The sequence below is a fragment of the Drosophila virilis genome, chromosome 4, assembly GCF_030788295.1.
Source record: "Drosophila virilis strain 15010-1051.87 chromosome 4, Dvir_AGI_RSII-ME, whole genome shotgun sequence".
NCBI lineage: Eukaryota > Metazoa > Arthropoda > Insecta > Diptera > Drosophilidae > Drosophila > Drosophila virilis.
Genome location: NC_091546.1, coordinates 18194547 through 18208404, shown reverse-complemented (window position 1 = coordinate 18208404; position 13858 = coordinate 18194547). Strand labels below are relative to the sequence as shown.

Below are 13858 nucleotides of genomic sequence, written 5' to 3'. Positions count from 1 at the left end.
AAGCTGTGTACGTGTGTGTATGCCGTGCTCGTGCATTATCTGCCTGTACATTGCGCTCTTCTGAATTTTTGGATCTGCTTATCGCTCTAAACACGACTTGCTAAATTTTCTGCGCACCCATTTTGCTAGTCCGCTCTGCGCTCGCGCAGCTTAGTTCTGTGATGGCAAGCACACACATGTATGTACATATATATTAATAAACGGTTGACTTACAAGCAAATGCACACACAAACAAGTCAATGCAGTGGGAATCGGAATATGTGTATGAAGACTTGTGTGTATATAAGATTTAAAACTCATGCTATGCGCCGTTTTATTTTTTGCTCAACTTAATTGTCGGTCGTTTAAATCGGTTAATTGAGGATCGATCTTGGGACTTAAACATCGAATAAAAACCATAAATTGTTAATTTAAACTGACCCAATTTTGGTAAAAACATACATGTCTTAACATAACTCCTTGTCATTTTTGTCAAATTTTGACATATTGTAGAATGCGCAATTGACGACGGGTCAAATTTAAGCAAAACTTAGCTAAGAAGCCGCACAGCAAACGAAAAACAGCGCACAGAAACTTGCCAGCAAACGATCACATGATAAGTTCTGTTTTGGAGCAAAAACAATCACACACATGAACAATTAGATAAACCATCGGCAGTTATGTATAAATGTGTGTGTATTTGGTTGCTTGTGCATTATCTATTTTTGCAAGTCGCTCTGAAGAATCTATCATGCTTCTGTCGTTTTATTTTCTGTGCGCCCATTCTTATTTCGTTTACTTTGCGCCCGCTCAACTTAAGTTTGAGTTCGTTTGACCCCAGTTGTCAATATGCACCGGCTGAAGATTCTGTAAAGCCGCAAGTTGTAAACATTTGACAAAATTTCAAATTGGAATCCATAGGTGTTATATATTTCGCAATTGGAACTTGATTGCTTTTAGTTACTTCATTGAATATTAAATAATCATAATACATATTATTAAAATATCCCTTAATTCCCGTCATATTACAGGGCAATAAATTGATTTAAGATGCCGCATCTTATACTAATCCTTACTTTGCCGCACTTTATGTGCTGCTGCTTGTGGCAGGCGCCAGCAACAGGATAAAATGATGCAACAATAAACTTTTTTAATGCCGCCGGCAATGAAGTAATTAAAATATTTTAACGCAGCTCCAAAGTCAAACAAAGTTGAACAGCAGACTAAGACAGACATACGCATAAGCACTTAGAGTTTGTAAAGGGAGAGAAATATATATGTTAATACATATATATATATATATATATATTTATATATATAGAATGCTGTTGAACAAATTATGCTCAACAACTTGTTCACCACCTATGCAGGGTGTAACAGAAAGCTAAAGTATTTAAAAGTGAATTTAATTAAAAAATTAAAATAAAAATAAAACATATAGCCCAAGGCGACAATAAAAGCAGGAAACTGGCAAGCAAGCGCTTTCAGCGATAAAATTAATACGAAAGAAACAGATGCCTTGAGCTTTTAATAGACTTCAAACGGGAAGTTTACTAAAATAGACGATGTATAACCTATAGCTTAATGTGTGTGAAATTGAGCATTTTAAAACAATTATATTGACCATTGGTAAGGCTAGAGTTTAGTAATGCAGTGAATACTTACGGGCACATCCAAATAGGCAGACTTTTGTTTATTAATATTTGGGCCGGGTGCACATTTCCCTCTATGTAGCGGACACACCCCATGAGCGGAAAAAATACCCGTCTAAGGCAGTCTTCCCTGCAAAAATATAATGCAATAAAATAAATAAATTATATAATATTTACATGTGTAGTTTGCATACATATAACTGATTCTATCTTAATCTAATAAGATTTAAATAATCTAAATCGTACTCTTCTTTCATGCTTTCTTTAAAAAAATAATTGAATGCTTTTCAACTTCATAAGACTAAAGCTTAATAAAAAAAATAGACAATGATGAATATGACTAGAAAAAAAGGCTTAAGTTATGTCTAAAATTAGAGCCTAAGCTTATAGAAAACATAGACACTATGAAAATGTTTATACTCTTTTTATACAATTTTAACTATGCTCACGTAAAAGGATTTAAATATTATCAAGAATATTACAACATCAATATTCATATACAACAAAAATTATAATTTTCAAAAAATTTAAAATAATTTATACTCTAAAAATGGATTAGATCTTACTCTCTATTAAATATATAAAATCACCTTAAATTTCTGGTTATAAAATCGAATCTTATGCTTTTCTACTGCATAAAATGAAAGCTTAATAAAAATATTTACCATGGCACATATGAACTTTACCCTTACTCCAAGAAAATGTTACGCCCTAAAATATTATTTAGAATATTTTAGTATGTTTTGAGAATCGATCGTCGCAGCTGATGAGAAATCTGTAAGCAAATGTATAAGATTTAAGAAATATAATATTAATAATATTAAAATAATCTCTATTTCCACTTACTCTTTTTCATGTCAACTTCAAGAATAATATATAATTTGAGAATATTTAAGACTGTTTCCGGCGTATGTTGGTGAGAAATCTGTAAAATAAAAATGTATAGTTTTTCAAATAAATGGTATTTAAAAATATATATCATTTGATTACAGTTGTTCGCGTCATTAATATTTTTTTCTGTAAACGATATCGTCATTTATATTTATTTCTATATACGATAAAGTCATGTATATTTGTTTCCAAATACGATATCAACCATTATATTTGTTTCCATATACGATATTGTCATGTATATTTGTTCATATATATACGATATAAGTCTAGATATAATACAATATTCCAAACGTTCCCCAATGTCCCGTAAGGCCCGTAACAATGACATTATAGAGCTCGTATTGAAAGTACTCTCCACAGTTTGTCGCACATTATTTTTGATTCTTGTCATTTGATTTCAACAAATAGAAATTCAAAACGCATTGTCAAGACTTTTTCGACCCATATTTTTGCGTAATTTCCACCCCGAGCATCACATCGCATTCTGTTCGACAAAAAATCGATTATTAATTCTCTGTCCAATTAACGAAGTGGCGACAATTAATTAACTAATCAGAACAAATCTATGGGCCATCGAAATTTTTGCTGCGATGGCTGTCAAACACACAATTTCCATGGACGAAGGTTTCACTGTTTGCGTTGTGTGAACTATGACCTGTGCGGCGAGTGCTATGACCAGCATGTGGAGACGCTGGACCATCGTGTGGAGCATCCCATGCAGCTGCTGCTCGACCAGGAGCGGCATCAACAGCTGCCCGAACTGCTGCTCAATGGCGAGATGCTCGAACTGATGCATTTACCCAACTGTTATACATGCCCCTATTGCGGCATCTTTGGGCATACGGCCAAGGAGCTGATCGATCATGTGGTCACCATGCATCGCCAGGCCGACAACCATGTGGTGTGCCCCATGTGCGCCGGACTGCCGGGCATTGAGCTGGTCGCCATACGCAATCTGGCGCGCCATTTGCTGCTGAATCACATAGAGCATGCCAATCTGCTCGATCCGAATACGCCGCCGTTGCGTCATGCACTGGCGCGCGTGTCGCGTCGAAGGCGGCGCCAACAGCCGCCAAATCCGGGCAATCAGAGTGGCAACAATAGTCGCAGCTCGGCGCGATCCAATAGCAGCCGCATGGACTCTGAGGCGGGCATCGATATACTCTATCAGCTGTCCGAGCTGCGTCGCCTGCGTCCGGAGCTACGCTTGAGCCAGACGCCAGCCAATTACCTGGAGGGGGATCCGCGCTCACGCCCGACCACTCTGGCAATTGCTAGTCCCGAGGCGCTGACCAATGGCCCCGCCCAAGGCTCTGGCAATGAAGCAGCTGGCAGCTCGGCGCTGCTGTTGGAGCACTCGGATGCGGATCGCTATCTACTGCACCAGTGGATGGCAAAGCAGCACGCGGACCTGGAGACAGCGCTGCGGGACAACAGCCAGCGACAGCAGCACGCGCTCTTCACCGAGCACCTGCTGCTCTCCATGCTGTGCGAGGAGCAGCTGCAGCTGCCACAGCCCAAACCAGAAACAGAACCAGAACCAGAGTCAGAGATATTACAGCACCTGCTATTCCCAGAGCCGGATGAAGAAGAAGATGAACAATCTGTGGACCGAAAAAACGAGGACCTCATCTCCCTGTTGCCGTGCAAATATATACCGTCCCAGATCATGATGCTGATGTCGCTACCTTGGATCAGGCCCTGGTCAACCCAGAGCAAACAGCGCTACATTGAACTGCAGGGCGTCACCCTAGAAGAGAGCGCGCTAACTGGCTCTGAGCAGCAGGATATCGACTAACAGCTATCGAACACCTCCCCGCACAAATGGCAAAAAAGAACGAAAAAAAAAAAACGAATAAAAGCAGAAACAGAATTATTGCCAATCCTTACATGTATTCCGTATAACACTTACATTCTAATTTTAAACAATACGCAAATAAAAATTTTAATGTGAAAATTTAACGAGAGCAAGATATAACTTTTGCCTAAAATGGGACTAACGTATAGTGCAATACGGTCGAAGGATTCAGAAAACAAAAGACGGAAGGAACTCTCAAAAATATAAATCGAATCTAAAGAATCAGATCTTGACATATATTTTATAAATTGTAACCACGAATAAATCTTTGATTTTTTATAATTTATTTTAAAAAGAAGCCGTGCTTAAGCCAGTTGAGAATTACAAACATCACAAAGTACAAACTAAAGCAGCAAATTTGTTTACCATCTAGGCATTACATACAGAAAACTACTCAAAGTATAAGGTAATTTTAGAGGCTTTATTTAAAACTGGTTTTGAAATTGAAATTCTGTTTTAAGATGTACGAAAATACAAATTCAATTGCGAAAATTCACAGAAAGGAAAGCAAGTTTAATAGGGATGAAAGAGACAAAAGCTAAAGCTGGAAACTGCTCTTGATAATTAAAATGCAATAGATTTATTTCCAAATTGTAAAAAAACTTTCGACTTTTAGTCGTTGCTTAAACCAATTGAGAATTATATGAGCATGAGTTCATCCATGACAAATTACTGATTTAAGCAGCCAAAGTCTCGTCAATATATAAAGAAGCAAGAGGCTCTGGTCAAGAGTTTCCGACCAAAGGTTACCCTGGAAGAGGGTCCACCAATTGAACTCGAACCCACCCATAACCAAACGAAAAGGTAAGCTAATTTGTTGCAACTATTTACAGCACAGCTAAAGAATTTTTGAACTTGAAATTCTGTTTGTTCTTTTTTTGCATTCCTAAATGAATATTTTAATTTGCTTTAATATTGCAGCTCAGCCTGCAAATATGTATTTTGCGCCTTTATTTCTTTTCGACTGACTTACAGAATAATTTCTTCCGGTTATGCAGTTTGCCGACTGTATGTACCTGGGCAGCTTAACCCAAGAAAGCACAATATTCTGATGCAGCATGTAAAGCAATTTCCTTGATATGAGAATTTAAAAGTTAGAAATTCGAGATATTTATTAAAGCTACACATGCTTTGATATCTGTATTAAAAATATCCCTGCCTATATTTTATTCATGTTGTGTTTTGGCCTGAAGCGGGTTAAACAAGCTCATTTTCATGCCGAATCTGACTCGCTTTTTGGCCAATGCCTTTTCGTACCAGCTCTGCTCTGCTTTTACCTATCTGCTGCTGCTGCTGCTGCTGCGTTGGTGTTGGTAATTATTTTATGGAGTGTTGCAGACGGGCTGCCTTCTAGTCGGCAGTATCCAGTTCCGTTACCCCCCCACTCCTCTCACTACAACAACCTGCAGCACCCACTGTGCGTGGGCAACTTATGTTTACCAAGTGCGAAAGTGGAAACGTGCTGCAAACACGAACTTCTCCAGCTGCAACATTACCATAGACTCTCTGAGCACCTCCCTCCCACTCCCCCACCCCCTTACTAGCCTAGCCTCTGCCCCGCCTACCAGTGCAGTGCTTTGCGTTTTATAATAGGATTTGAATACAATGGCATTGTAATGAAATGTGCAGCAAACGATGGCGAATGCTGAAGTTTAGGTCTGCGGTTCTGCCAGTTCTCGCCAGGCATGTGCTGCTCCTCGCTCCACGCTACTCGCTCCTCGCTTCGCCCCTCCCCTTCTTGCCCAGCTGCTGGTCTATTCCTTTTACCAACGCCTTTTGCGTCTCTTCTGCAGTCCTTGCCAAGTACAAGCCAAACAGCTGTTTCAACGTTTTTGTGTTCCCTCTTGCTAAATGGCGGCCAAATGTAACTGAGCATGATTGTGCATCCGTGTGTGTGTGTGTATGTGTGTCTGCATGTGTGTGTGTGTGTGTGTGCCCCATTGTGTATGTGTGTCTGGCCGTGTAATTTGAGTTGGTAATTAAAAGTAAAGCAAAAGGCAGGTACTTCTAGAAGCTCTGCATAAAATGACCGGGCTCCACACGCACACACGCACTTGTGTGTGTGCATATAAGTGAACAGATGTGTGTGTGTGTGTGTGTGTCTAACAATTTATAAGACTGTTTACCATTGTGTCTAATATCGTTGCGTTTTAAAGCTGCCAAGCAGCATTAAGAAACTAATAAAACGCAAGCAATTAACAAGGATTACGTCAGAGTATCTTTAAGAAGATTATTTGAAGTGAAGAGATGGAACCATGCTGGAGAACATAAACTTCAGGGCATAAACGTTGTAACATATGACGATTCGTAAAGTGAAAAAATATGAATCATAAATTTTGAAGATATCGTAATATACATACATGGCATAATATAAAATGAAAAGATGGAACTATGCTGGATCCATTTCTAGATCATGCTTAATATGAAATTTTTCAAGAAATACATTCATATTTGTAAATTGGTTTGATTTCTTTTAAGAGCCAAAAATTGGTTTGCTATAATGTGAGAAAAACAGAAAATTCACAGCATTGCAACAGATGCCAAAAAAAAAAAAATAAATAAATAAAAAATGTCTCAACATAAGCGTTTAACGTTTCTTTGACTAAAATAATATTGTAAGCTTCTTGACATAAATGTTGCTGCTCTTGCATTATTTGAACTTGTGATGTTTCTTTTCTTTTTTTTTGAGAACTCTTTTTAAAATATGTAAATTTTGATGACATTGATTCATTGAATACGCTGCCAACTGCGCACAGCTTGCAAGCAACCGCGATATGTGTCAGCGATAATTAAGAGCATCTTGTCAGACACTGCGTCCGCCCCCTTCTACACCCCCACCCACTGGCAAACGTGCCCCGCTTGCTAGCAGCCCTTTTCCGCTTACAATATCAATTATCGGGCGTCAAGTGTCGCTCAAGTGTCACGTCAACACCACAAAACACCAAAATGGAGCACGCAGCTCACATGACAATCATCGCGTTCTGTCCGTGCGAACCAACTGGTTCTTTTGAGCTGACGGAACTGGAGATGAGAGTGTGGGCAGCAAGAAACTCGCCTCCTCTCACTCGCACTCACCCCTGCCTGCCCATACACACGCACACACATACACATATTGTCTGACTGCACGCCTTGACTTTGATTGATTACAAAAGCAATTGAGCGCAACTTTATTCTAAAAATCTGAGCAAAAAATAAAAATAAAATCAAATTAACATAAATAAAAAAGGGAAATTTTCTATTGACAGCTTCGAAAATGGAAAATGGTAGCGCAATTAACCATGATGTACCCTGGAGACCCGCTGGGCAATAGGTTAATGAGCCACGCCCCATCAATTTTTAGCGGTAAGATTTTTTTCCAGCTAGACGCTGCCATTAATTAGCCAAAGCAACAAAAGAAGACGATGCCTGGGCAGTAAATGAAAATAAAATTCCAATTACGTTTTATTGATAAATGAATCAGCAGGCGTGACAGAAGTTGATTGATGTGAAACCCAGAACCCGATGCTCGTTTAAAATATAAGTTTTTACGTGATATTTATGGCCAAGACTGCAACCCGGCTTGGAGGGAGACTAAGCCCGAGTCCCAGCCATAAGATTTATCTAACCATAGTCCGTAAATTCTTTATAAAAATATCTACGACACAAAATAGTATAAATCATTAAGTAAATGAATAATTATATATATAATATTTAAAAAATATGTATCTGGATTTACGTATGTCAAAACTAGGATCATGAACCGAACCTTCTTTCAGTTGTGCTTTAAAAAGTATGTAGGGAAATATTTATAAAAATTATTTAAATTAATTTTTTCAGTCTAAAATTGGCAAAGAAGATCGAGAGTCCTATTCGAATATACGCAAATGTTCAGCACTGAAATCCATAAAACTATGCATCAACAAAATTACAAAATTTAAAAATAATAATAAAGTATTTAACAACTCGAAGCCCATCGAATAAGTAGCTATATTAGTTAAAGCAAGCCAATTTCACATTGCCAACTGCATCCAAATGTTATCTCTGGCTGAATCTTAACTGGGTTTGGTAAAATGTGTCAACCCGGCAGTTAGCCACAGCTTACCAAAAGTTGAAAGTGACGTTGAGTCGAACAAACTGTTGTCAGATAATTGTTAACCATCAAGTCGCACCGCAAATCAAGTGCAGCAATTGCAACTGGCCTGCAATTCATTTGTGGCATGGCGACAGGGTGTCTGGGGGGTACTCACCGCTCCCTCTCCCTCGGCCACCTTCCCAAAAACCAAAGAAAAACCGCATGCAAAGTTGCCAACGTAACCAAAACAGTTGAAACCACGAAGCTACCCTGAAACCCGTCAGTGTAAAGTTTCGCAACAGGAGGGCGGGACAGCTGCATGAATGGGCTGAGGGAGGGAGGGAGGGGGTGTTGGGTGTTCGAACTGCTTTCAGTTCCATTAAGCATTCGTCGTGGCTTATCAAACTCCAGAGACGGCCATTCATCAGCATTAGAGAGAGCTCTTTGAACTTTTCAACTATTTTTCGCATTTGGGGCATATTTAATGTACAGATTTACAGAATTCTCAAACTCAAAACAATATCTATCATTAGTGTCAAACATAACGGGGAGGCGTGGCGAGGCGAGGCGAGGCGCGTCGCAGCCGAAAATCCTTTTAATGTCAGTTTAGCTGGAAAGCTGCTAACCTAAGTCAATCGGGTTCAGAATGTCAGCCATAATGAGCATAAAACAGAGCGCTCGCTGAATAACTGGAGATGCCAGGCCAACAGGACAACATTAATATTAATTTATTTGTATAAATTATTTATGAAATTTTGTCACTTTTGGTAATTATGTTGCGCGTCGACCTATGAGCTTTTAATTAAAACCTTCTCGTTGACAACTGAAACGAATTTCACATAAAGTGCGCTGGCTCATAAAAAAAAACAGAGAGAGATACAATTTCTCGCTGGGGTCACGAGTCGGGTACTTGTGGGCTGGGAGGCTGGGGGCTGGCTCTGCTACAAAGTACAAAACGTTTCTAGAAATTATTATCAGTGCATGAAGACAAAAAATTAAGAAAGCAAAAGTTTTGGCGACAATCTCGACGCACTTTTATGGCCCCGACTTTGAGAGTGTAAATGAAGATAACACGGCCTTATCCCATGGAGCAGCTAGAGATGAGCCTCGGATGCACATGACACACAGATAGAATATTCGCAGCTACAAAGTTGTTTTTTTTTTAATGCGATCTATACTGAAATAAGTCTCCACACTCAACCCTACAGTCCGTTGTAGCTGTAGACTTGCAAGCATCGTGCTGGAAAATATACTACTTTGGTGTTTTTCAACACTAATTATTTGTTAATTGAAACATAAATAGTGCACACTGCAAATATCGCCAAAGATTCGAATTACCCCAATAAACAAACGAATACAATAAGAAGAATATGTTAAAATATGCTCGCAGAGAATCTAGCAAAATCTACTATAAGCAGCTTTGCAGGGAACAGTGAGTTAAGGTGGCAAAGTGCTGGAAAATAGTTCGAATTTCCACCAAATAAAAATGTGAGCGAACAATCGATTGTTCGCTTGTTCTGCCTTGCCATCTCTAGTGTCAATGTGTTATGTGTAAATATGCATGTGTGTGTGAGTGTGTGTGTTCATCTGCTTAAAGTATGATTGCAAGTGTGAAAATATATATGCTAAACGTGCCCGCCCCGTTGCGCTCCATGCGTTTTTTGTTTTATGACGCGGCGACGTGCTCGGAAAATGAAAAGCACTTGACTCGCCAAAGTGCTGAACTTGGCGGTCTGCAACCCAACCTCAACCCCAGCCCTCCCCTCCCCTCCCCACCCCTCATACAGCCACCCCCGCCTTACAATCGTGCCACACACATGCCAAATCGTAAAACGTTTCGTCTCTTTTTTTTACCAGCGTGCAATTTCTTGGGGAACAAAAAATAATACTGATTTTGGTAGACATGTGATGTGTTGTGCTAGGCCGGAGTTCAAGTGGAAAATGTATGCTCTATTAATTTTTAGCTTCAGGTTCTTCGAAAACAGCTTGCATAATTGTAATGAAAAACTGCATATATGTACATGACTTATTGTTCTGATGGAGACTTTTACGTTTAAAAAAAAAAAATATTGAAAAATTGCATACGTCCTGTACTTCTTATTAAAGCACTCCATTTTTACCTTAATTGCTTTAAATAAGACATACATATATTAGAAGATGAAAATGGGAGTATAGAAGAAATTGATATCCCTTTTGATATAATTCGTTATTTTTCAAAAATATCTATATTTTAATATTTGTAGTGTTATGTGTAGGGTATTTCGCATTCACTTATGATGTACCTTTATCGAGAATATTTTTAAACTTGTATGTAGGGTATTTCGAGTTCGCTTAGGCAGAACCTTTACCTAGACTTAATTTTATCCTTTATGTAGGATATTTCGCATTCGGTTTTGCTGAATCTTTATCTAGACTACTTTTAGTCTTTTATGTAGGGTATTTCGCATTCGAATATGCTGTACCTTTTAGTTCTTGTGCACGCCTGTATGTGATATTTTCTCGCCTCTATTCTTTTCTCATTTGTTCGAACCATTTAAGAAATTGTCGCCGGGCCGATGTCTAACTTTATGTGCCACTCTACAGCGAGGCTCTAAATTTTATAGAGTAAATAAAGTATGATTGGGTGTTGTGTGTGTGTGTGTGTGTGAGTGTATGTTTCTGTTGTAAGTTTCGCCTTTGTGGTTTATAAAAATTGAACACTCTATTTGCTTGCTGTGCGCTTTGAGTTAATTTCATTTGATTTATGCGATTTTCGCTAGCTGAAGCTGCAGCTGGAGCTGGAGCTGCTGTCGTAGCTGGAGTTAAGCCCGTTGTTAAACGTGAGTAAACGTATATCTGCTGTTGTTGCTGCGGTCAATAAATTACCCGCTGTGCAGAGGCTTTTCGCATTGTTCCTTTACATATTTGAAGTGCACTTTATGCTTTTTGCATACACAATTCGCAATTAATTTAAAACAATTATGTTGGCGCCATGCAAAAAGAAATATTCAAATAAAAACAACAACAATAACAAACAACAAAAAAATCCCCTCTGCGGTGAAATGACATGTCGCCTGTCAACCGCACATTTTCAGTTCGAGTGTTATGCAATTATGGTAAAGCATTTTCACGGCTGGATTAAAAAATGGCAGCCAGCTGAGTTAATCATTGCTTCTTGACTTTAAATGGTATATAAAAACGGTCAGTGTGTGTGTGTGTGTGTGTGTGTGCGTGTGTGTGTGTGTGTGCGTGTGTGTATTATGAAGTGGGCGCCTGGCCATAAGTGTGTGTCGACTAATGGATACCCTCTAGCCAATTTAATGTACTCGTAATGTACTCACATGCTTCAATAATTATTGATCCGAACATTATTTCAGGGCTTGTCGAAATATCTCCATATGCCAAAAATCAATCAAAGCAATGCCTGCAAAAATATTAAAATATATAAAAATTTAAATAAGTGTATAAAATAAGTGTCTCAATGTTACTAATTGCCGATAGTTTTGGGTATTCTTTACATTTTGCACAGTACAAAATTGTCACAAAAATGTTATATTATATATATAATAATAAAATATATAATAAATAAATAAATAAAATAAAAATCTGAATAATGAATAAATTAATAATGAATATAAAATTGTATTTGGTAACTTTAAAATATGTTTAACTTTAAGAACAAATTGTTTTGAGATAGAGATATATGTAAGTGGAAAAAAAATTGATTTCCAAAATGAAATGAATCGCTGATGCAAAATCAATCTGAAGAACATGTCCAATACGGGTAAATACTCAACTTATTTTTAGCCAAGTTATGAGAGTAGAGAAATATGACATGGCCCAATCTATATTTGACAGGTTATGGCATTTGTTATGCATATGGAAATGTAGCTAAGGCTTTGCATAATCGCCCAGCTTTGGGCAGGCTAATTGCAGCCGTCTGTTGCTCCGGGGCCGACTGCACCAGGTGCAGCCGGCGCAGCAGGTATGCCAGGTACACGCAGCTAATGGATTTTTCCACGCCTAATTACCATTACTTAGCGAGACACAACAAGCCCAGTGGCAGCAACAAAAAATTACATTAAAAATTTGACATTCCTTTTTTTTTGTGCGCTTTTCGGCTTGTCACATGCTTATTTTAATTTTATAATTTTTTCTGGCCGAGGTGTGTGCGAAAATGCAAATGGAATTTCATAGTCACCATTAACACCTTTTTGCACAGTCGCCTGTTGGCTCTTACATTCTCGTTTCCATTCATTTCTTGTGGTCCTCGGACCGAGCTTCTCTACTCTGCGCATATTTTATGTGACGTCATGGCAAAAAAAAAAGAAAACAAAAGGAATAAAATATCTTAAAAAAATGAATTTAATTAAATGCCACACAAATGCGGCGCGAAACGTTTTCAGCGTGTGATATTTTACAGCGCGTTCCGCTTTTGGTCCTTTCAAGCGCTCTCCCCGCTCCCTTCGCCAGCCACCCCGCCCACAGCTCTCTCTGTGTCCAGTGTGCTTAAATGCTCGTTCATAACGCCCAGCATGAGAAGAGCGGGCGTGGCACATACGCTCTATTAGCAGGATTATAAATTTTATAGAGTTTTAAAATTGAAGTGCATGTGAAAAAGTATTGAAAGGAAAATAAATGAATGAAAGGAAAAGATGCAAAAAATCGAAACAAAGGAGTAAAAAAAAAAAAATTAATTTGAGAAAATTGACCGTGAAAAGCTTGATGACGTAGTAAAAAGGACTTTAATAAATAAATTAAAAGACGTTTTGAAGTATGAAAGTTGCAGTTGATAAAAAATGCACAAATCCATTAAAGAAAGACTAAGACAAGGACAAAAGGACATAAACTCTTATGGGATCTAATGGGGGATATATATAGAAAAAAAATTGGGATTGCGGATTTCAGATTATGGAAACTTTAGTAAGGTTTTATTTGCTCATTTTAGTTATGTTCTCTGTGTCTTAAGACAATAGGTATTATCTAGTTATATCTAAAACAAGTAAGACCCAACACCAACACCAAATGCATTTTAAGCATTTTAAACATTTTAAACAAATCAGCAATTCGATGTCGATTTAAGTTATCGATTATGGAAAACAAATTTGTACTAGCAGAAGCTACTTTCAAAATTTCGACCCTTAAAATGAATGATCAAGAATATATACTTTATACGTGCGGAGATTCTTCCTTCTGCCTGTAACGTACACTTGTACAAAAACTTTATTTTCATTTATTAGCCATTTTTAATGGGTTCAGGCTATAATGAACAGGAATAGAAAGTTTCCAGTAAAAACCCATTTGATTTATCTATACGGGAGATGGAGACTTTACTAGGGTAGACAAGTAAATCAGAAATTAACAGAGTTAGAATACATATTTAAGAAGGTTCTTCGAAAGAAGATTAGTTAACTTGGAATTAATAGACATTGAACAGGCAGGATC

General features: G+C 38.1%; 2 protein-coding genes across 2 annotated transcripts in view; one reads left to right on the top strand and one right to left on the bottom strand.

The window, feature by feature from the left end:
• Positions 1-1499: 1499 nt before the first annotated feature.
• Positions 1500-13858, bottom strand: part of Phlpp (PH domain leucine-rich repeat protein phosphatase) — a 45086-nt gene continuing 32727 nt past the window's right edge. The window contains exons 7-10 of the transcript XR_011416560.1: positions 11755-11837; positions 2478-2556; positions 2297-2406; positions 1500-1761 (exon numbers count right to left, since the gene is read on the bottom strand). The gene's annotated coding sequence lies outside the window, so the exon portion shown is untranslated. The remainder of the gene's footprint in view (positions 1762-2296; positions 2407-2477; positions 2557-11754; positions 11838-13858) is intronic.
• Positions 2882-4487, top strand: LOC6628059 (E3 ubiquitin-protein ligase KCMF1). Its single transcript, XM_002051492.4, has one exon. The coding sequence runs from the start codon at positions 3091-3093 to the stop codon at positions 4321-4323; it is 1233 nt and encodes a 410-aa protein (XP_002051528.1). The 5' UTR covers positions 2882-3090; the 3' UTR covers positions 4324-4487.